General features: G+C 43.4%; 1 protein-coding gene across 2 annotated transcripts in view; it reads right to left on the reverse strand.

Moving 5' to 3' along the window:
- Positions 1 to 23,654, reverse strand: part of MCM10 (minichromosome maintenance 10 replication initiation factor) — an 87,103-nt gene that overhangs the window by 22,995 nt on the left and 40,454 nt on the right. For both annotated transcript variants that reach the window (XM_078786520.1, XM_078786521.1), the window contains 6 exons: positions 22,441 to 22,544; positions 21,599 to 21,715; positions 14,091 to 14,265; positions 9,522 to 9,705; positions 4,987 to 5,122; positions 1,655 to 1,785 (listed from right to left, as the gene is read on the reverse strand). In XM_078786520.1, the coding sequence (XP_078642646.1) occupies positions 1,655 to 1,785; positions 4,987 to 5,122; positions 9,522 to 9,705; positions 14,091 to 14,265; positions 21,599 to 21,715; positions 22,441 to 22,544 (847 nt within the window). The remainder of the gene's footprint in view (positions 1 to 1,654; positions 1,786 to 4,986; positions 5,123 to 9,521; positions 9,706 to 14,090; positions 14,266 to 21,598; positions 21,716 to 22,440; positions 22,545 to 23,654) is intronic.

Raw genomic sequence — 23,654 nt, forward strand, 5'->3', positions numbered from 1 at the left:
CAGAAGTGCCTTTGGGCACTCCAGCCTTGACAGGGACAAAATTTGACAGAGTCCTGTTGAGAGCCACATGTTGCCAACAACAGCGGAGGAAGGCATTGGCCTTAGATGTCATTAGCAGAGAGCTCAAGGCTCGTGTGCCACCAGTGTGCCAATATTGCCTCCCCACTTCAGGTTGAATAACCTTGCTCTTTTATGAGCCTTGACTTCATACTCAAAAAAAGACAACTCAAGGCAGCCAAAAACAACAATTGTTTTCAAACGTCACAAAGAGGGAGTTAATGGCTATATATATCCAGATGCTGCGTGTGTAGGAGGAGGGTTTTACTGCCTGCAATGACCGCTGAACCGGTTCTGAGTTGGTAAGATGTGACTGTCAATTGATGGCAAATGTATAAGTACACTTTTCATTTATATGCTTCGTAGATCTAATGGGACGCTTGTTTGTGTTGTGTTGGACTTGTGAAGATCGATTTCAATAAGGCCTCATATCTGAGAACTAGGTCTTGAATTGCAATTTCATTACAGACATTGAAGTGTTAAAAGTAAAGCCGAGTATTTTGAGGTATATTATAGAGACTAGGACTAGGACCTCAAAATCAAGTCACTCTTCTAAAAATTACACCAAGGAACATAGCGCTGCACTACCCTTCACACTGAACAACAACCCTATTCCACACACACCAAACAAAAATATTCGGCGTCACTTTTGCCAAGGCAAACAGTCACATCTTACCAACTCAGAACCGGCTCAGCGGTCATCGCAGCACAATCAGGCAGTAAAACCCTCCTCCTTCTACACACGCAGCGTCCGGATATATATAGCCATTAACTCTCTCTTTGTGACGTTTGAAAACAATTGTTGTTTTTGGCTGCCTTGAATTGTCTTTTTTTGAGTATGAAGTCAAGGCTCATAAAAGAGTAAGGTTATTCAACCTGAAGTAGGGAGGCAATATTGGCACAATGGTGGCACATGAGCTTTGAGCTCTCTGCTAATGATATCTAAGGCCAATGCCTTCCTCTGCTGTTGTTGGCAACATGTGGCTCTCAACAGGACTCTCTCATATTCTCTCCCTGTCAAGGCTGGAGTGCCCAAAGGCAGTCTTCTGGGACCAGTCCTATTCTATATTATAGATATTATAGAGGAAGTCTGTTACTAGGCCTCTTCAGCAATAAAACATACGACCTTAACAGCACATGATACGAAAAAGCACCAACCCTTTATAGTTTACACAAAGTCACATGACACAAAACACATCTCACATTAACTAACATGTAGAAACCATTTGCTACTGGATTGAGTGTCAACAACTGAGCAACAGAAAAGGTTGTTACGATATCTAAATGCTATGAATTCCCTGGTTATGTCTGCTGTGTGGCTTTTAGCAACCCCAAAGGCATATCAGGATTCGCTATTGGAACCAAAATTGCAAAATCGATTTTCCTGGTGAGCAGGTCCTCAAGTTCTTATCAAAGGGCTAGTTACAGCAGATCCGGTCATATCAGTGAGAGATGTAATCAGAATTGTGCAAATTGTCTCACGATGTAGAACAGCAACATGATTCAACTTTCGAAGAAACATCTACAGAACAAACGTGTAATAAATGAAGCATTGCTGCAAGGCCACCAGAGATAGGTGAGCAGAGATCACACATGCCTGTGCCACCATATCAGCATGGCTCGAGCGAGCTCGCAGAATGTCCTGGAAGTCAGAAGAATGCAGAAACTCCAGTTCTTTGTTGTAACGCTTCCCTTCGGGGCTGCTTTCCTCAGGAGGAGACTCAGAACCTACCACAACAAACCATACGTTGTTGGAAATAACAAATCATAACAACAAAACAAATCATGTGGACAATTCTTGTGCAACTCAATGTATAATATAAGCGAGCCGTTTGTCTGTCTGTGTGTGTCTGGGTGTTGCCATTTTTCTCAGAGATGTCTGGGCGGTTCTTTGTCAAACTTTCAGAGGTTCATCAGTGAGTGTCAGGGAGTGTTTTAGGCAAAAAAGGTTTTTTTTATTTTTGATAAAAAGTTCGCTTATTTTTCGATTTATTAAAAAAATTGCTGTGTAGTAGGGCCTGAGCCTTTGTAGCTATAAGAAAGGTAATGTAAAATTATCCTCGATTAGTGTGTGTGTGTGTGTGTGTGTGTGTGTGTGTGTGTGTGTGTGTGTGTGTGTGATATCATAGTAAATATAAATTTTCCTTATTGGGTGTTGGTAGGGGAGTGTTTTAGACACCTACAAAAAATAGAAAAAAAAAAAATACAAATTCATTTCTTTGAAATGCCAACAGGACGTCACCAAGCAATGCCAGGTACTCTTCCTAGTACTTCTATAAAGTCATAAGAAAGCATCTCAAAATGCAAAGCCCGTCCGCGTCCGCGTTGTAGTTGAACTAAACTTGACGAAGCCAACAGGCAAAAAATATATACTGCATATAAGTGTTATCTTTATTGATTTTTGTTCTCCATATTCGCATAACAACCGTTTGTGAACATTTGATGACAAAAGCTGAAATGGTAAATAAAGAAACATGGAAGCAATTCTTCATGGTTTGGTTCAATATAAATTACAAATCTGACGGACAGCTGGGTCTGGTTTCAGGCGACTAGTACACCTACTCCGAACAGGAGCAGCAGGAAGAGTCAGGGTATTATCATCTCTGGGGTATATAGATTACAGTAGATCTAGGTGTGGACCTCAAGAACGTCAGAGGTTTATTCAGTTAGCAAGTTTCCACCCTTCAGCTCTCTCTGTGGTAATAAACCTTTTGTGCACAAAGACCTGGACATGGTCATTCAACATGCGGGACTTTGTCATTAAGCATGATGGAATTGGCTTTAAAAACCCAACAACGGGCCAATTTGGAAACGTGCTTATGGTGCCGTTCAAAAATTATGCAACACTATTTTTCAGGAAGACGCGTACAGGCTTGATTAAACCTTACTAACAATTTAACACTCGACCCAAACAAAGCCAATGGATATGTGACGCAACAAAGCTGGACAGTGTATAATCAGCAGAGACCTGTATCGGCATAATATGCTAGGCCCAGCAGGAAACAAGATGGCAGCCATAGCTTTTCGTCTCAACACTATGGTGGGTGGAGTCGAGTGACAGATGTGGGTGTGGTCCGGCAGCTGTCCGACCAATGGGTGCACAATTCAAAAATCGAACCCCAACAAGAACCCCAACAACAGCAGCAGCAGCAGCAGCAACAACAGCAACAGCAACAACAACAACAACAACAGCAACGCGAATGTCTTGAAAATCTGTGACATGTCACAGATAAAAATTTCATTTGGAAATTTCTACATAATTCGTAATTCATTTAAATGTGGCATTATTTGAAGGGGGTGAATACTTTTGCTGGCCACTGCAGAGGTAATGATTGCAAACTCAAAATAGAAATAACAGCAAGAAAGAAAAATAAATAAAACTACGACAAAATCAGCAAAGGGAGAAAACAAAACCTCAAGTTTAAAACTAACCCAAAAAGATTGTACCGTGAAGTAGGGAACCAAAAACAAAACATATCATATCCCCCGAGAAAGATAAACTTGAAAATTTCTGGAAAGGAATTTATGAGGACCCAAAAGAACACAACAAGGAGACAGATTCAATCCAAAACTTGGAAGAAAAAAAACAACATCGAAAGGAAATGCCTAGTGATATTTTAGGAAGAAAACAAATAAAAAACACGAGTAAAAATGCCAAATTTTAAAAAGGCCTGGCCCGGATTCAATTCCAAAATTCTGGCTAAAGCAACAATATGCTCTACACAATCACGATGCTCAAGCATTCAGCAAACTTATCTAAGAGGAGGAGGTAATGGATGAATGACTCTCTGAAGATAACACCTTCCTCATCCCAAAATCTGAGGAAACCCAACAACTGTACCTCACAAGTGAATGAATGAATGAATGATCGTTTTAAGGCCATTTTCCCCGCCAGAGCGGGGGTTAGCCTTGCGGGCCCCATGACAATCATGGTTCCCTGTTTGAGGCAATGATTTTATGGCCGGATGCCCTTCCTGACGCCAACCCTTGGTCGCCTCTTACGATGCGCAGGGATACGGTGTACCTATTCTAAATCGGGGTACACACCTTGATCATTCATCCCAGCAAGCTGGTACTCAATTTGCCGACCTCGGAAGGATGACAGGATGCGTCAACCCCCCTGGCGTTAATTCAGCGATCGACCGGGATTTGAACCCAGGATCCCAAGCCTGCACCCTAACTGCTAAGCCAACACCAGGCTAGCTAACTGTAACTGTACCTCACAAGTATAGAACGATAACATGTCTACCAACAACATACAAACTTCTTATGGGAATCATCACAGAAATGATATGGCACCACCTAACACAACAAGGAAGCCTAGAGGCAGAACAGAATCGATGCAAGAGAGGACGTTGTAGAACAATATACCACTTACTACTAAACAAGGCCAAACTTGAAAATTGCAATAAGAGAAGAACAAAATTATCCACAGCATGGAGACTACAAAAAAACACTATTGATAGTGTTTCACATTCATAGATGATAAAATGCATGCAAATGTACAAGATCAATCCTCAAATAATCAAAATGAGAAAGTAATGGAGCTTTCGAACACCGCATTGATACTGCAAGCACACAGAAGGATTTTTTGTGCACTCTGGTACTGTAATTTCTCAAAAAAAGGTAAATATATTTACTCGTTAAATTCACACTTTTCTGTTGTAGCACAAAATGCGCAAAAATTGATGTAACATGAAGATCTCCACTTTTACAGCACAGCACTTCATTTCATGTGACATCAAAATATCAGTTATTTTCTGGGTTTACAGCCAAGCCCAGACTTGACTTGTAATGCTGGCTGCTGGCAAGCACCTGGTGGAAGTGTGAGGGGATAAGGGTTTGGAGAATGGTCGTCCTGGCATCCGAATAGTTTGGACAGAGTTTGTTATTGCAATTTTTAATATGGAAATAATTCTCAGATCTGACCTGATGTGGCGAGTCCTCTTTCCACCCGATCCTGAAGGGCTACGACATCTCTGTCTGTTCTCTTCCTCTTTAAAGAATTGGGGTCTTCTCGCTCGAGCTTCAGCCCTTTAGCTCGTAACTTGCCAAGAGCCAACAGCTTCCATGCACGGCAAGGTTAGGAAGGAGGCAAAGGGGAAGAGAATAAAAATAAATAAAAACAAAGATAAGTTTGAGACAACAAACATCATTTGCATGTCACCATATTATATCATACAATGTTCAAAACTTTTACCAACATAATTATATACACAACAAAATGATAAAAGCTAACATAAAATTACAATACAAGACAGAACTAAAGTAGAATTTCCAAGTAATGAGATGTTGTTGTATGTATGGGGGAGGGGAGGGGTCAATATAACTGTCAATATAAAGTAAAATTTGCTCTTGTATTCACATGCAGCTTGCATCAATCAGCCATTGTTCAACTCTCGCGGAACATTTTGACATTATCAAGAATCAAAAACTTGCATGCTTTTAAAATAACCAGAAACACCAGCTCGCTTGGGGGGCAGCCTGGGGAGAAGGAGGGGGGGGGGGGGCGGGTGCAATTCTAACGCGTATGCAAAGTTTGCTAGCGATCGGCTGAATCCTGTTTTTACGGCGTAGTCCATAGGGCAAAGCAGTCTAGAACAGTGTTTGTCCATATGTACAGTCACGTGAAAAAGTAAGTACACCCCATGTAAAGTTTTGACTTTTTCAACATATTTCAACATACAGCTATTTGATCTTCATTTCAACAATATTGATAGATAAAGGTGATATAATATAACAAATATCATGAAACATTTACATTTTGTAGTCCATTGTATCATTTAAATAAACATAAATACAAATTTCGCATGTGGAAAAAGTAAGTACACCCTTGGCTCTAATAGGTGATATTGCCCCCTTTGGCAGAAACAACCTCAAGTAGGCGTTTCTTATAACTGTCTACCAGTCTCTGACATTGACTGGGAGAAATTTTTGGCCACTCCTCCATGCAGAATTCTTTCAGCTGTGCGATGTTTGAGGGGTTTCTTGCATGCACAGCTCGTTTCAAATCCCCCCACAACATCTCGATGGGATTTCGATCCGGGCTTTGACTTGGCTATTCCAGAACACCCCATTTCTTTCTTTTAAGCCATTCCTTGGTGGATTTACTAGTATGTTTCGGGTCATTGTGATGTTGCAAGGTCCACCATCGGTTGAGCTTCAACTTTCCGACAGATGGCCTCACATTATCCTCAAGCACCCTCTGGTACAATGAAGAATTCATAGTGGATTATTTGATGGTGAGCTGCCCAGGCCCTGATGCAGCAAAGCTGCCCCAAACCATAATATTTCCACCACCATGCTTTACAGTTGGTATCAGGTTGTTGTGGTCAAATGCTGTCTTTGGTTTTTGCCAAACATGTCTTCTGGTACTGTGGCCAAATAGCTCTACCTTTGACTCATCTGTCCAGAGCACATTGTTCCAGAAGTGCTGGTCTTTGCCTAGGTGTTCATTGGCAAACTTTAGTCTTGCCCTGATGTTCTTTCTGGAAGGCAAAGGTTTCCTCCTGGCACACCTCCCATGTAGATCAAATTTGTGCAGCCTCTTTCTAATGGTAGACTCATGCAATTTGACATCAACAGTGGCAAGAGCTACCTGTAGGTCCCGTGATGACATTCTGGGGTTCTTAGAGACTTGTTTCAGCATCTTGCGGTCTGCTCTCGGGCTGAACTTGCTGGGGCGGCCTGGCCTGAACAAGTTGTCGGTTGTTTGGAATCTTCTCCACTTGTAGATGATCTTCCGGACAGTCGAATGATTGATTTCAAATTGTTTTGAGATCTTTTTAAATCCCTTCCCAGACTCGTAGGCATCTATAACCTTCTTTCTGAAGGCCTCAGAGAGCTATTTTGATCTAGGCAAGGTGACGCCGCACACTTCAACAACAAAGATCAAACCAAACTAAATGTCTGAGGTTTAAATAAGACAGGTTCCTCCAAGATCCTCTCTAACGATGTTCTAATCATTTGCACCTGAGCTGGTGCACGTGATTCTAATTTTCGGTGTTTGAAGTAGTGATAAATGTAGGGGTGTACTAACTTTTTCCACATGCGAAATTTGCATTTATGTTTATTTAAATTATACAATGGACTACAAAATGTAAATGCTTCATGATATTTGTTATATCATATCACCTTTATCTATCAATATTGTTGAAATGAAGATCAAATAGCTGTATGTTGAAATATGTTGAAAAAGTCAAAACTTTACATGGGGTGTACTTACCTTTTCACATGACTGTATGTATGTATGTATGTATGTATGTATGTATGTATGTATGTATGTCCCCTCCATGTATACCAATCAGAGCTGAGGATCTAGTCACATGACAGGGTGATGTGATTACGTCTGATGTGATTACAGCATACAACGGCTGACTCCACACTCTGGCATTTTGATTCCAATTTTGTTCAGGCCAAAAATATTGTCGAACCTGTCATATATCACAATCGCCATGCTCTACCTTTACGTTTTTCATTCAGTGTGAAACACAAACAAACCGATTGTTAAAATGATCATCAAATATCGAAAGCATCGGCGTTACGAGTCTTCCAACGACACAGTACGTATAGGCCTTAGGCTTCATGCCTCACCATCAGGCCGCTTCAGACAAATTAGCCCAGGTTTCTGAACACAGTGGTGTTGTTTTCGTAATAATAATAACAGCATTAATACTAACTAGCCGAAACCCGTGGAACATCCACGGAAGGGAGGATGTGGTGTATGGATAGAGTGTACAATTATGGATGGCATAGGGGATTTGCTTGTCCGAGTAAGAGTTAGGAAGAAAGATGAGAATGAAGAGTGCATCTATGAACAACGATCACCGACACCGGCACAAATGCATGCTCTGGATTGTCCACTCAGTGGACGGCTTGCTTTCGCCTTCGCCTGTCCAATCAGCGGACGGCTTGCTTCGCCTTCGCCCAGCAGACGCCAATACGATGGCGTCGTAAGATGGCGTCGTATCGGCAGTTAATCGGATGCTTTTGGGCCCCAACTTCGGCTAATTCAGATTTTTCGAGTATGTCTGTACGTGATAAACAAAGAGCGCGGTTCGTAGATCGTAAATCCATTAGTGCCGTGGGCATCGGGTCACTGGGTGCGGCGTAAAAGGGATAACAAAGTCGAGTCCTTACGCTATTATTATATAGATAATATAGTAAATATAATCGTAACACTGCAATCCCTTTGTCGTTATTGCAAAGTTTCTAGATTGAAGCGGTGTATGGTTCATGAATCAATGATAAGCGGTGTATGGTACAAATAACGCAGCGGTAAGGAATTAGCCTCAGTTTTTTATGGTAATATCATTTTCATAATAATGATAACGTAACGTCAGAGTAAATGATAACATATTACAGTAAATCTAATCGTAACACTAATCCCTTCGTAGTGACTGCAAAGTTACTGGAGGTTAAAATATATAATGTTCTACATATTAAAGTAGCGGCAGTTTTGTGTCCATTTCATCATTACGTCTATGATGTCATAATGATGGCTGTTTCCACCGACCAAAATTTTAATTTAATAGTACACCTGCTCACTACGGGAGCGGCAGGAAGTGTCATTCCTCTTTGGGGTATATAGATTACAGTCGATCTATGGCCGGGTCTCAAGAACATTGGGTGTGTGTTTATTTACCAAGTTTATTGTGGAGAGATCGCCAAGTGGCTTAAGCATTTGAGCAAACACTCCATTCAAAACCAATAAGGAACGGCTGGCTTGGCAAGCGTTAGCTAGATGCTTGGTAAATGAGCACACCCCGGGCTTCCTCCCTTTCAGTTTTGTGTTAAACAGCAGGAAAAGTGGGTTTCATTGGCGTTTTTCAAAACAAAACCTTAATTGGTGGGTTTCAAAAGGCCGCCACGAAAAACGCCACTTTAGCGGCAGGGTCATGTTATTTATCCAACTCTTGTGGGGTATATAGATTACAGTAGATCTTCGCTCAGTTCTGCAAATAAAACTTACCTCATGGATGTCAGGATTCCTCCAAATTTCTTTGTTCAATGTTATAAACAGCATTAACAATTGCTTAAAAAGCTAATCATATGTGTTTGTGGTTTTAAAATATTTTACAAGCCCGGCTACGCCACTGTGAGACTTCCGGCCTTGTCCCTATAATACTCAGACACACACACACACACACACACACACACACACACACACACACACACACACACACACACACACACACACACACACACACACACACACACACACACACACACACACACACACAACCTTGCTAACTCACTGTAATGCAGCGATCGCGTATTTTGGTATGTAGCTGAAATAGCGCTCCACTGGTTGTGGGGGTGCTAGCCGAGATGTGGAAAAGTGTAAAAACAAACACTTAGTTTGCTGCAACTTTTCACATTTGTAAAGCATACTAATAAACAAGAAAAATGCAACCCAAGAAGGAATAAAGTATTTTGCGAGATGAGACAATAAAACAACAAACCTTATTGTGCTTAACATCAATGCCTTGAGCTGAACAGACTGGCGGCAAGAGAATATCATCTCCCTCGAGTACTCCACTGCCCAAATGCGGAGCTTGTACTGACGCGAGGACAGTGCATGAACTTGGAGGATTATCTTGCATTCTATCAGGCTGTGAGGACGTTTTCTTTAGGTTCTGCAGAAAACTGAAGGGACAGTATGTTATATGTGAAAGAAAATTTGCTCCAGGTTGAGCATACATGCTTAATACACAAGACAAACGTGCAAGAAACAGAGAATGGTCCACAGCTTTAGGTACAAATTTGTTTTACCCCAAAACAAAAAGAGGAATCATAAAAACAGGCACACAGCAATACAACAACAACAAACAACAACAGGCATTTTAAGGCCATTTTCCCTGCTAGAGCGGGGGTTAGCCTTGCGGACCCCATGACAATCTTCTCCATTTTGCTCTATTTTCTACATCTCCCCTTGTTAACCCCCTTGCCCGCATTTCTTCTTCCACCACCTTTAGCTAAGTCTTTCTCGGTCTTCCCCGTCCTCTACGTCATTCTACATTCATTTCCATCACTCTTCTCAACCAGTCACTTTCATCCTTCCTCAACACTACATATATAAACTACCGGTCAAAAGTTTTCGAACACCTCAATTTTTCCAATTTTTATTGAAATTTACACAGTTTAATGTCTCAATGTACTCTGAAATTAAGCATAGAACAAATAAACAATTGGAGATTAAAAAAAGAAATAGAATCATTTTGTTTAACAAAATTTAATTTAAATTTTTGACTCAGAAAAGCAGATATAACCGCCGAACACACTCGTGGCATTCTTTCCACAATGGAAATCAAATATTGTTCGGGAAGTTCTTCCCAACACTGTTGCAGAAGTTCCCACAAATGTGTTGCACATGTAGGTTGCTTTGCTTGCACCGTTCTGTCCAGTTCATCCCAAACCAGCTCGATGGGGTTTAAGTCTGGAGACTGTCCTGGCCATTCCATGATTTGAAGCCTTCCGTCTTGTTCTTTTCCTCGAAGGTAGTTTTGACAAAGCCTGGAGGTGTGTTTAGGGTCATTATCTTGCTGTAGGATGAACCCCTGACCAACTAGGCGTACACCCGAGGGTATTGCATGGCGCTGCAAAATGCTGTGGTAGCCCTTTTGGTTCAGGGTGCCAGTCACTCTGTGCAAGTCGCCGACTCTGGATCCAGCAAAAGAGCCCCAGACCATCATGCTTCCTCCTCCATGTTTGACAGTTGGTGTCACACACTGAGGAACCATCCTTTCGCCTACTCGACGGCATACAAAAACCCTGCGTGATGAACCAAAGATTTCAAATTTTGATTCATCGGCCCATATGACCTTGTTCCAGTCTTCAGTAGTCCACTCGTGGTGCTTCATGGACCAGGCAAGCCTCTTTTTCTTATTTTGCCATCTCAGCAATGGCTTTCTTACTGCCACTCGACCTGTCAAACCTGCAGCTCAAAGTCTTCTCTTCACTCACAGTTGAAACTGAGACTTCCTTACTTCGACCAGTGTTAAGCTGTGCTTGAAGCTGTTGTCCTGTGAGCCGCCTATCACGCAGGCTGTTGACTCTCAGAAACTTGTCTTCTGATTCTGTTGTGGCTTTGGGTCTGCCAGACCTCGTCCTGTCAGAGTTTCCTCCAGTTTCCAAAATACTACTTCCTGCAGTGCAATGTTGTCCAAATAATGCTTCAGAGGGTGTAATAACAGTCTGTTCCAATGTGTGCTTACTTTTTCCACATGAAAAATTTGCATTTATGTTTATTTAAATTATACAATGGACTACAAAATGTAAATGTTTCATGATATTTGTTATATTATATCACCTTTATCTGTCAATATTGTTGAAATGAAGATCAAATAGCTGTATGTTGAAATATATTGAAAAAATCAAAACTTTACATGGAGTGTACTTACTTTTTCACGTGACTGCATACATATATATATATATATATATATATACAATATATATATACATATATATATATATATATCTACCATATAAGAGTGTGTGTGTGCGTGCGTGCGTGCGTGCGTGCGTGCGTGCATGCGTGTTGTGTGTGTAGCATGGTGATAACACATTAAATCCTATTGCAAGTAAAGTTGGAATAAGTGATGTTGCATTGATGGGTTGACTGACTGCCTGGACGCAACTGAGGTTGTGGATCCACTGATTTACCATCAATTCATGTGGATCCATGATCGAGGTTGTGGATCCGCCATTTGGAGAGGTCCTGGGCTGAAAGGATTGAAACCTCGAGGAAGAACGGTGCCCAGCTGATGATCCATGCAGTCGGGAAACTAGTCAGTTGCTTACGGGTTAAGGTTCTTGCTTTAGGTGGAGGAACTATGTTTGAGGTTTAAAATTTAAATAAAGTTGAATATGGGATGTTGTAAAATTAACATCATTTACAACAATCCTTTAAATTATTTAAGTTTAGGAACAACAGATACTGTACAATTAATTGTGTGTGTGTGTGTGTGTGTGTGTGCGTGTGTGTGTCTGTGAATGAAAGAGAGGGATAGAATTGTGAGGAACAGAAATGAAAAAACGAGGTGTGTGTGTGTGTGTGTGTGTGTGTGTGTGTGTGTGTGTGTGTGTGTGTGTGTGTGTGTGTGTGTGTGTGTGTGTGTGTGTGGCCATTTTTCTCAGAGATGGCTGAACGGATCTTCGTCAAACTTTCAGAGGTTCTTCAGTGAGTGCCTGGGGGTGTTTTAGGCATAAAAACAAACAAACAAAACATAGAAAAAAAAGATCGGTTTTTTGGAGTTAAAAAAAACAAAGAAATCGATCGATAGTGCCTAAACATTTTTAAATTAATGACAGTTTATATACAAGTACACATTCGCATAAATAAATAAAAAACATTCACCAGACATTTTAATACAAATAAATCAAACCATTCCAGTAGTGTACGAAGTTGGTAGTTCGGCTTCTTCTTCTTCCTGATCGGCATCACACTTACCTCAGAAACGTGATGAACGCCACATTCACCCACCAGCATATATATGAACCCTCGATATATATGCCCAGTCGAGCTGCGGATGAAAGCCTTGTATGTTGTGAGGAGCTCAGGTGTGCCAAGGAAGGACTTCGCACGACGGAGGAAGCCCAGTCGGCGACTGGCTTTGGAGGCCAGATTTGAAATGTGGTTTTCCCAGGAAAGATCATGGCAGATAGTGACCCAAAAGCTTGAGTGACAGAACTTCTTGGAGAGGATTATTCAGAAAGTGGATGGGAAGGTTGTCCAGTCGGTCTTTTCAGAGAGACATCGTAAGAGTGTGACATTTGTCAGGATTGAAAGACATGTTCCACTTGTTTGCCCAGTCTGTGAATTTGTCCAGGTCTGCAGAGAGCGAGGAGGCTGCAGAGTGCCGATCTGAGGGATGAGGAATGGAGCGGCAGAGAGTGGAGTCATCAGCAAAGAGATAGCGATGATTTTCAAGAGAGTCAGAGAGATCATTGAAGACCAGAAAAAGCACATGGCCCAGAACACTGCCTTGGGGAACTCCAGCCTGAACAGGAAGGGGAGATGAGAGAAACCCATTCAGGGCCACACGTTGACTACGACTAGAGAGGAAGTCCGCAAGCCAAGCGTGGAGATTTCCATGGATACCATAGGAGAAGAGTTTGGTTAAGCAGAGCGGGGTGCCAGACCGTATCGAAGGCACGTGATATGTCAAGGGAGACGGCTCTAATTTCCTGTTTGGCATTGAGGACCTCCATCCATTGTTTCGACAGCAGAAGCAGCACGTCCAGAGTCGAGTGACCTGGTCTGAAACCAAATTGATGATCAGAGATCAAGCCATTTGAGAAGAGGAAAGATTTGATATCCGAAAGGAATGATGGATTCCATGACTACTGATAATTGGGAGAAGGCTGATTGGTCTGTCGTTGCAAGGATCTGTTTTTCCACATTTTTTTGTGTAAAGCGGTGATGTTGGCTGATTTCCAAGGTGATGGCAGATGACCTTCAGCAAAAGAGAGGGTGAAGAGAGCAGAGAGAGGGAGTGAAAGAGCGGCAGAGCAGGATTTTAGGACCCGTGGGCTGATGCCGTCAGGTCCAGTTGCAGAATCAGTCTACGGTTGACAGAAACTTTTCCACCTTTCCTTTCCTTTTCCACCTTTTCCTCCTCCCTTCCCCACGGCCTTCTCCTCCATCCGCCCCACTCTACGTCTCTCTTCACCCACCCTCCTTCATAAGTTATCACAGTAACAGGATTTTCACCTGGCATGACCTCTGACCTTTAACCACGTGACCCCAAACCTAGCCAATTCATCTTCACATCATTATACATACCTGTACCAAGTTTGACTTGGATCCCTTCAGCCATTCTAAAGTTACCGCAGTAACAAAAACCTATCACGGACAGACGGACGGACAGCCAGACGGACGGACAACCCAAAAACATCATGCCTCCGGCGACGACGTCAGCGAAGGCATACAGTACAGATTCAACCTTGCCATGAAATATAAACACGTGTCCTATGACTGAATAACAGACAGAAGGAACCAAAAAAAAGGGTAATAATTAATGTCATCTCACCTCCTTTGACGCTCCTCCGCCTTATGACGCCTTGTCTCTTGCACACTCTGCTTGTGCTTGCGCAATAACTCTTCCGCTGATAGTTCTAGATCTGTGGTAACTAATGCTCCAGATATTCCACAAACTTTGCTGGCTCTTCCACCTCTTTCTTCTTGTTTATTGGTTGCACTCAGACCTGTATGATAGGTTTGGGAACAAATTGTTTGACTCATAAGTTAGAACACTTGCAGGTACACACTTCTCAGACAGGTGTAAATGTTAGGCCCAGTGCAAATCATCCAATTCCAAGCGATAAGAAGACATTCTGCAACAAATCAACTCTGGTCTATGTTGCCTTTTCTTTTGTCAAGGCCAGCACATGGTGTTGCCATTTCTGTTGATGCGGATATTTGTATGATTTATAATAACTGGCCATGCCTAACCACTGATGGATTTAATCAAAAGACAGCATGTTGCACTTCACAAACATATTGCATGTCTATCTGTAATTCTCAAAGAGGATGTTAAATGATGTGAAACACGCGAAAAAAAGTATATTTTAAAACACATAGTTGTTGTTGTTGCTTCCGTTGTCGTGGCTGTGATTGTTGTAGTTTGTGTGCTCCTTCTGTGTACTATAATATATTTTTATATTGCTTCGAGAAGTATTACCATTTACAGTGCATTCAGAAAGTATTCAGACCCCTTCACTTTTTTCACATTTTGTTATTTTGCAGCCTTATGCTAGGACTTTTCATAGAGCTGGCCGCCCGGCAAAACTGAGCAATCGAGGGAGAAGGGCCTTGGTAAGAGAGGTGACCATGAACCCGATGGTCACTCTGGCTGAGCTCCAGAGATCCTGTGTGGAGATGGGAGAAACTTCCAGAAGGACAACCATCACTGCAACACTCCACCGATCTGGGCTTTATGGCAGAGTGGCCAGACGGAAGTCAAACAGTTCAATCTTGGTTTCATCAGACCACAGAATCTTGTTTCTCACAGTCTGAGAGTCCTTTAGGTGCTTTTTTGCAAACTCCAAGCGGGCTTTCATGTGTCTTTCACTGAGGAGAGGCTTCCAAGCCTCTCCTCAGTGTCATAGCAAAGTGCTTTTCAAGGTGCTTTTTAAGTGTCATAGCAAAGGGTATGAATACTTATGTCAATGTGATATTTCAGTTTTTTCTTTTTAATAAATTTGCAAAACTTTCTAAAATCCTGTTTTCTCTTTGTCATCATGGGGTATTGGGTGGAGATTGATGAGGGAAAAAATGAATTTAAACGATCTCACCAGAAGGCTGCAACATAACAAAATGTGAAAAAGTGAAGGGGTCTCAATACTTTCTGAATGCACTGTATCACATGCCTTCGATACAGTCTGGCACCCCGCTCTGTTCACCAAACTCTCCTCATCTGGTATCCATGGAAATCTCCACGCATGGCTTGCGGACTTCCTCTCTGGTCGTAGTCAACGTGTGGCCCTGAATGAATTTCTCTCATCTCCCCTTCCTGTTCAGGCTGACGTTCCCCAAGGCAGTGTGCTGGGCACTGTGCTTTTTCTGGTCTTCATCAATGATCTCTCTGACTCTCTGGAAAATCCTCTCTATCTCTTTGCTGATGACTCCACTCTCTGCCGCTCCATACCTCATCCCACAGATCGGCAGTCTGCAGCCTCCTCACTCTCTGCAGACTGGTCAAACAAGTGGAACATGTCTTTCAATCCTGACAAATCTCACACTCTCACTATGTCTCTCCGAAAAGACCATCTGGACAACCCTCCCATCTACTTTCTCAACAATCCTCTCCAAGAAGTTCTGTCACTCAAGCTCTTGGGTCTCACAATCTGCCATGATCTTTCCTGGGAAAACCACATTTCCAAGCTGGCCTCCAAAGCCAGTCGCCGACTGGGCATCCTCCGTCGTGTGAAGTCCTTCCTTGCTACACCTGAGCTCCTCACAACATACAAGGCTTTCATCCGCAGCTCAATGGAATACTGCTCTCCCCTCTGGGCTGGTGCTCCTGCCTCACACCTAGCTCGGCTTCACACTGTTGAAACCAAAGCTTTCAGAATCATTGGAATCTCCCGTGATGCTGATTGTGAGGGCCTTTCACTCACTCACCGCAGGCAGGTTGGTGGTCTTTCTGTCTTCTACCGACTCCTCTCCGGCCTAGCCCCCCACCCCCAGCTCTGTCCCCCAAATACTCCTACAGGTCGCACAAGATCTGCCAGAAACCCTCTTCTTGTGAAACTGCCAAAATCAAGACTCTTGGCTCACCTTCACTCTTTCATTCCTCTTTTCTCAGGCCTCTGGAACAAACTCGCTCACTCTCTTCAATCCCACTCCTCCCTCGATGTCTTTAAAACAGCTATTCACCACCATCTCTTATCTTCCCCTATCCAAAACCTTGATCTTTTCTACCCCAGATCTACTTTTCTGAAATACCGACTTCTTTCCTGGAAGTCCTAGCCATGTCCAAGTGATTTTTACCTCTCCCATTTCCCACCCCCCTTCCCATGCCTCCTCCCCCCAAGCCCTCTCCCTCCCACAGATCTCCCGATGACCTTGCTCTCAAATGTTGTACTTGTGTGCTTCCCCCTCTCTCCCCATCTTGTCTCCCACTCCCTTTGTTACGTCTTATGTGTCAGTTTGTTAGTTTTTTGTCATTAATGTTAGCTCTTACATGAGCCTCGAGCTTGTATTTAAAACAAATAAAAAAAATTAAAAATAAAAAGGTCAACGTCGGCCAAATTTCTAAAATCTTCAATTGTCGTCCAATTCAATGGGAGACGGCGGCAGGGATTTTCGAAGCTCCACACGGTCTCCACGTTTTTCGAAGTTAAGTCTGTTCACAATTGTATTTTGTCGAAACTGTATTTATCTTTCGGTGTGTGAAGTTATTGTGTGCAACTTTGGTTGTTTCTCGGTGTTTATCTTTCATAAATTGATCGTCTGTTTGCCGTGTCGCGAGCAAGGCCTTGTACAGTGTGCACTGTACAACCTTGAGGCTTTGTTTTTCTCAGCGGTCCGTCGTTTGTGATCCAATAACTTTCGTTCTCTGTATTCCCAGTCTTTTCACCCATAGCCTACTTCCTTGTGTAAATCTCAACTCAAAAAAAAAAAAAAAAAAAACATTTCCTTCTCTGTTCTCATTCGTTTATTCATTCTTATTCGTTCGTTCGTTCTTCGACCACGTGTTTCTCCCCCATTTCCCCAGATAGTTTTCACTCATTAACCTTCAATGTTTACACTTTCCCCTGAAGTTATGTATTCCGTCATATTTTATAACACCTTTTTCTTCTTCTTCTTTAAAAGGCTGCTTTCGACTTGCTCACCAAATCAATTCATCCCAAAAAAAATATCCATCTCCTATAGTGCCTTTTTTCTACATTCCCTAAACTCTCCTGCACTCCATCCTCCATCCAGCGTCCTTAAACGTATTTTTAACTCGAAGGTCACAAGAAACTCATTTTGCAATAAATGTTCGTTTCCCATAAATCGTACACTTTCAAAAATCCAATCTCACCCCTCCCCTCCAAATCTTCCCCCTCGCCCCTCCCCTCCTAGACTCCAGCCTCACCCCTCCCCTCCAAATCTCCCCCATATCCCATCCCTTTCAAATCCCTCCCCTTGTCCCTTCCCTCCCAAACTCCCCCCTCACCCCTCCCCTTCAAATCTCCCCACCCTCATTGCTTCTCAATTTCCCCCCTCTCACTCCCCCTCCTCAAAGCATCCTCCCCGCTTCTTCCCCCTTCAAACTCTCACCTCCATCTCCCCCAACCTTCTGCCTCGCTCTTCCCCCTCCTCAAATAACACCTCATTGTGGCTCACCCAATCACCATCAAACCTTTTGTCCGCCCCATCCTTCCCTTTCTCCGAGCTATTCTGAAATCTCTGACACACCTTCAACAGCTCTCCCTACCTCTTCCACCTCTTCCACATCTTACCCTACCCCTCCTCCCCCCTGTTCTGTATCTGATGCTCCCCCTTCCTCTTCATTAACGGTATGGACCTCAAACATCCGGGGCCTTCGTTCAAACTTAACTGATCTCTCCATACAGGTTGCTTCTGTCAAACCAGACGTGATCTGCTTAACAGAAACTTTCCTCCTTTATGATGTCTCTGATTCCATAGTATCTCTCCCGGGCTACTCCCTCCTCCGGTATGATAGACCTGAGCCTCGTCCTGGAGGCGGGGTTGCTATCTTTATCAAAAACTCTCTTCCTCACTCGCCCTGCACTGCACTCTCTCCACCTCACCCCCAGGAATACCTCTGGCTACGGCTTCCCCTTCGCTCCCACCTCTTGTTCATATGTGTGTTGTACCGTCCACCAAACAGTGATGACTCCATCTACATCTCGCTGTCTGATGATATGGACCAACTTCTATCTACTCATCCCAACTCTCTCTTCCTCATATGTGGTGATTTCAACTGTCATCATGCCAGTTGGCTGGGTGTGGGTACCTCTCTCACCAGCCATGGCTCCTCAGCAAAGGACTTCTGCGACTCACTGGGACTGACACAATCTGTCAATTTCCCGACCCGGATCTCAGTCAACGGAACATCTTCTCTTCTGGACTTGGTTATGACTAACTTCCCTGAAAATGTCTGCTGCTCTTCTTCTGCTCCGATCGGATCATCTGATCATGTCCTTGTTAAAGTGGACATCTCTCTGACCATCCTCAGGGAGCCTGCTCAGTGTCGACGAGTCTGGCATTTCACTCAGGCCAACTGGCACGGTCTTCAAGCAGCCATCAATCATCTGGACTGGTCTCCCATCTCTACCACCTCTGACATCAACTCATCCTGGGAATTCTTCCAAAGTAAATTGCTCTCACTCATGCACAGATTTATCCCATCTCGTCTTCAGTTGTCATACCCTTCCTCCCGTCCATGGTACACGGAATCTTGTGGTGAGGCTGTTGCCCAGAAACAACTTGCCTTCGTCTCCTGGAAAGCAAATCCAACGGAAGGAAATCTCATTTCCTTTCACAAAGCCCGAAACAAGTGTGTGTCCACCCTCAGGAGAGCCAGGAAACAATATCTCTCCGTTCTCAAGACCGAACTCTCTTATCTGTCTCCCTCTTCCAAATCCTGGTGGCGTCTGGTCAAATCCGTTTCTGGTGTTTGTTCCCCCTCCATCCCCTCCCTTACCTCAAACGGCTACACAGCTGACTCCGCACGTGAAAAAGCTGAATGCCTCAACTCTGTGTTTGCCTCTAAATCTTGTGTCCCAAACCCATCCCTCTCTGTACCCACCATACCCAGTCGTACCCTGCTGCTTCTGGACTCCGTGTCCTTTCCTCCTGACAAGGTGTAAAAGTTTCTGTCAACCCTCGACTCTGATTCTGCAACTGGACCCGACGGCATCAGCCCACGGGTCCTAAAATCCTGCTCTGCTGCTCTATCTCACCCTCTCTCTGTTCTCTTCACCCTCTCTTTTGCTCAAGGTCAACTGCCATCTGCTTGGAAATCAGCCAACATCACCGCTTTGCACAAAAAAGGTGCAAAAACAGATCCTAGCAACTACAGACCAATCAGCCTTCTCCCAATTATCAGCAAAGTCATGGAATCCATCATTGCTTCTGATATGAAATCTTTCCTCTTCTCCAATGGCTTGATCTCTGATCATCAATTTGGTTTCAGACCAGGTCACTCTACTCTGGACATGCTGCTTCTGCTGTCTCAACAATGGATGGAGGTCCTCAATGCCAAACAGGAAATTAGAGCTGTCTCCCTCGACATATCACGTGCCTTCGACACGGTCTGGCACCCCGCTCTGCTCACCAAACTCTCCTCCTTTGGTATCCATGGAAATCTCCACGCATGGCTGGCGGACTTCCTCTCTAGTCGTCGTCAACGTGTGGCCCTGAATGGGTTTCTCTCATCTCCTCTTCCTGTTCAGGCTGGAGTTCCCCAAGGCAGTGTTCTGGGCCCCGTGCTTTTTCTGGTCTTCATCAATGATCTCTCTGACTCTCTCGAAAATCCTCTCTATCTCTTTGCTGATGACTCCACTCTCTGCCGCTCCATTCCTCTTCCCTCAGATCGGCAGTCTGCTGCCTCCTCACTCTCTGAAGACCTGGACAAAATCACAGACTGGTCAAACAAGTGGAACATGTCTTTCAATCCTGACAAATCTCACACTCTTACTATGTCTCTCCGAAAAGATCGACTGGACAACCCTCCCATCTACTTTCTCAACAATCCTCTCCAAGAAGTTCTGTCGCTCAAGATTTTGGGTCTCACTATCTGCCATGATCTTTCTTGGGAAAACCACATTTCCAAGCTGGCCTCCAAAGCCAGTCGCCGACTGGGCATCCTCCGTCGTGCGAAGTCCTTCCTCGGCACACCTGAGCTCCTCACCACATACAAGGCTTTCATCCGCAGCTCAATGGAATACTGTTCTCCCCTATGAGCCGGTGCTCCTGCCTCACACCTAGCTCGGCTTCACGCTGTTGAAACCAAAGCTTTCAGAATTATTGGAATCTCCCGCGATGAAGCTATCTCTGAGGGCCTTTCACTCACTCACCGCAGGCAGGTAGGTGGTCTTTCTGTCTTCTACCGACTCCTCTCCGGCCTTGCACCCCCAGCCCTCTCTGTGCTCTGTCCCCCAAATATTCCTACAGGTCGCACAAGATCTGCCAGCAACCCTCTGATGGTTAAACTGCCGAAATCTCGGCTCTCCGCTCACCTTCACTCTTTCATTCCTCTTTTCTCCCGCCTCTGGAACAAACTCCCTCACTCCCTTCAATCCCACTCCTCCCTCCAGGTCTTTAAAACAGCTGTTCACCACCATCTCTTATCTTCCCCCATCCAAAACCTTGATCTTTTCTACCCCCGCTAATTCACCCCAGATCCACCTTGTTTGAAATTCCAACTTCTTTCCTGGAAGTCCTGGCAGTGTCCATATGTTTTATACCTCTCCCACTGCCCCCTTCCCATGCCCCCCCCCCCCAAAGCCCTCACCCTCTCTCAGATCTCTCGATGTCTCCATGTCTCTCGGTCCCTGCTCTCAAATGTTGTGTTTGTGTCCTTCCCCCTCTCTCCCCACCGCTCCCTATGTTATGTTTTATGTGTCGGTTTGTCTTTCTGTGTGATTAATGTTCGCTCTTTCACGAGCCTCGATCTTGTATACAAAAAAAAAAAAAAAAAAAAAAAAAAAAAAATTGACTTGCAATTTTAAGAGGATTTGCATATCTGGACACTGAATTAAACCACCAAGTATTTGAGGTCAACATGGACCAAAAGGTCACACATAGGCCGAATTTCTAAAATCCCCAATTTTCATCTGATTGACTGAAGGATTTTAAGAGGATTTGCATACCAGGTCACTGAATTCAACCACCAATTATTTTGAGGTCAACATAGGCCAACAACTTATTTTCGGGATTTCGCAAATATCGTGCTACGCATGACATATTTCTTGTTCTTTCACTCATTTCCCACGTGTCCAACTGTTGCTCTTTTGCCCGTTGTCAGTTTGTTGACTTTTACCCTCTTGTCATCACACCAAATACAGAAGTATTGCTACAAACCATGTGAAGAGGTCGTGAGAAGGTGCCGCTTGAGATTCAGGGCACCAGTCGTTGGGGCGTCGACAAGCTCCTTGAAGTCATCACTGCAGCCAGTCACATCTCGTGATGCTGTTATTCCTGTTGGCAGTTGTTGGAATAAAGTGCCATTTACAAGTGTAAACTTGAACAATAACTCTAAGGCTTCAGTTTTAGTACTTTATTATCAATGATCATGCTGAGCACAAAAAATTGTGCAGGGAATTCTAAGGAAGAGGGAAGTTGGAGGGTGGGTGGGAGGTGGGGAGGATGGAACTGTAAAGGCCAACACTTCAAAAACATCACGTCAATCCGAACAAGAGAGAAAAGCCACTGGCTATCTTGCTTTTTCACTTGTGACACCTTGTTCCATCACCAGTCGCTATCCCCATGACATGGTGGCGCCACTGTCCTCCCCATATTTATAATACAATTATTGTTTCTTTCAACAGCAGAAGCTATGCAGACAAGAGCTGGTAAGTGATTTAAACAATTATCTTCAGAAAAAGGGGCATTTACATTTACCCAAACATCCAGTTTTCATTCATGTACTCCTTTGGAGTTTCCTTAGTATGCATGAAAAGTTTGGGGCCACTAGCTTTAATGGTTTTGGAGACACACTGACACACACACACACTTTCCCTTTTATTATTAGTATTATTATTATTATTATTATTATTATAGATAACTGGCACCATTTAGTGCTCTGATAAATTATAGCTTGCAACAGAAGAGCTCGGTGTAAGTTTGGATGCTTATTCGGCTGGAGTGTCAATGTTCGGAAGACTTGTCTGCATGATGAGAAGTTTCAAATGAATCCATCATACCGAGTTTTTCCCGTGTCTCTGCAACCAAGGCCTGGGCACCTCCCACAGCAATGAGACCCATTGTCAATTTCTTAGGCTGGCGGCGTCCCGATTCGGGTTCCATGCTACATAGAAATGGCAAAAGCAATATGAAGATAAAACGGTGATCAAACAGGGGACAAAAGAGCAAATCATGGAAAACAATGACATGAAAAAGCCAACTTGAATATTAGGACAACCATTGAATCAATAAATATGTTGATAAATTATTTTTCCATGTAAAGCTTTGATTGAGTGAATTCCTACAGTATGCAAGGATAAACTGCACAAATGAATGAAGACAAAGTAGAAAGCCATTTTGCAAATCCCACCTGTGCTTTATCCTCAGCCCACTAAATTATTTTATCAGTATGTACAAGTATATATATATATATTCCGAAAGATCCTCATTGTCCTAACCTTTATTTTCTTCCTAAAATACACAAGGTAAACAATCCACGTAGACCAATCGTATCTGGCTGCACATGTCCAACTGTTCTAATATCAAAATTTGTTGACTGTCATTTACGTCCTCTCGTGATGAATCTCTCCTCATACCTCAAGGACACAACCAGTTTTCTGACCCACATCCAAGGATTGAACAGAATATACTCACCTTTCAACTCCCAAACCATTTTAGTCACAGCAGATGTTACATCCCTCTACACTAATATTCCACATTCAGAAGGCCTGTCTGCATGCCGCAAAGCCCTCGATACATGACAAGTCCCAATACCACAGACTCAAGACCTTATACGCCTATTAGAACTGACACTCAAACTGAATAATTTCCAATTCAACGGACGACATTACATTCAAACTCAAGGTACCGATATGGGTACCACTGTTGCACCATCGTACGCCAACATCTTCATGGGAATGATAGAGGCCAAGATCAATGCACAACCTCATCACGGCATCTTGGAAAAGTCCTGGGTACGTTATATTGATGACATCCAGTTCATCTGGTCAAAATCCCCCCGTAGTCTCACACAATTCCAAAATGATTTAAATTTGATTCATCCGACCATCAAGTTTACATTCGACAGCTCACAGTCCGAAGTTCACTTTCTAGACACATCACTCACGCTTCAAAATAACAGACTCGAAACAGAACTATACACCAAACCAACAGACACTCACTCTTACCTTCTCCCTTTTTCATCTCATCCTAAACATACAATTGCAAGCATACC

Source organism: Myxine glutinosa, chromosome 11 (assembly GCF_964187855.1).
Source record: "Myxine glutinosa chromosome 11, kmMyxGlut1.1, whole genome shotgun sequence".
In the NCBI taxonomy this organism is placed as follows: Eukaryota; Metazoa; Chordata; class Myxini; order Myxiniformes; family Myxinidae; genus Myxine; species Myxine glutinosa.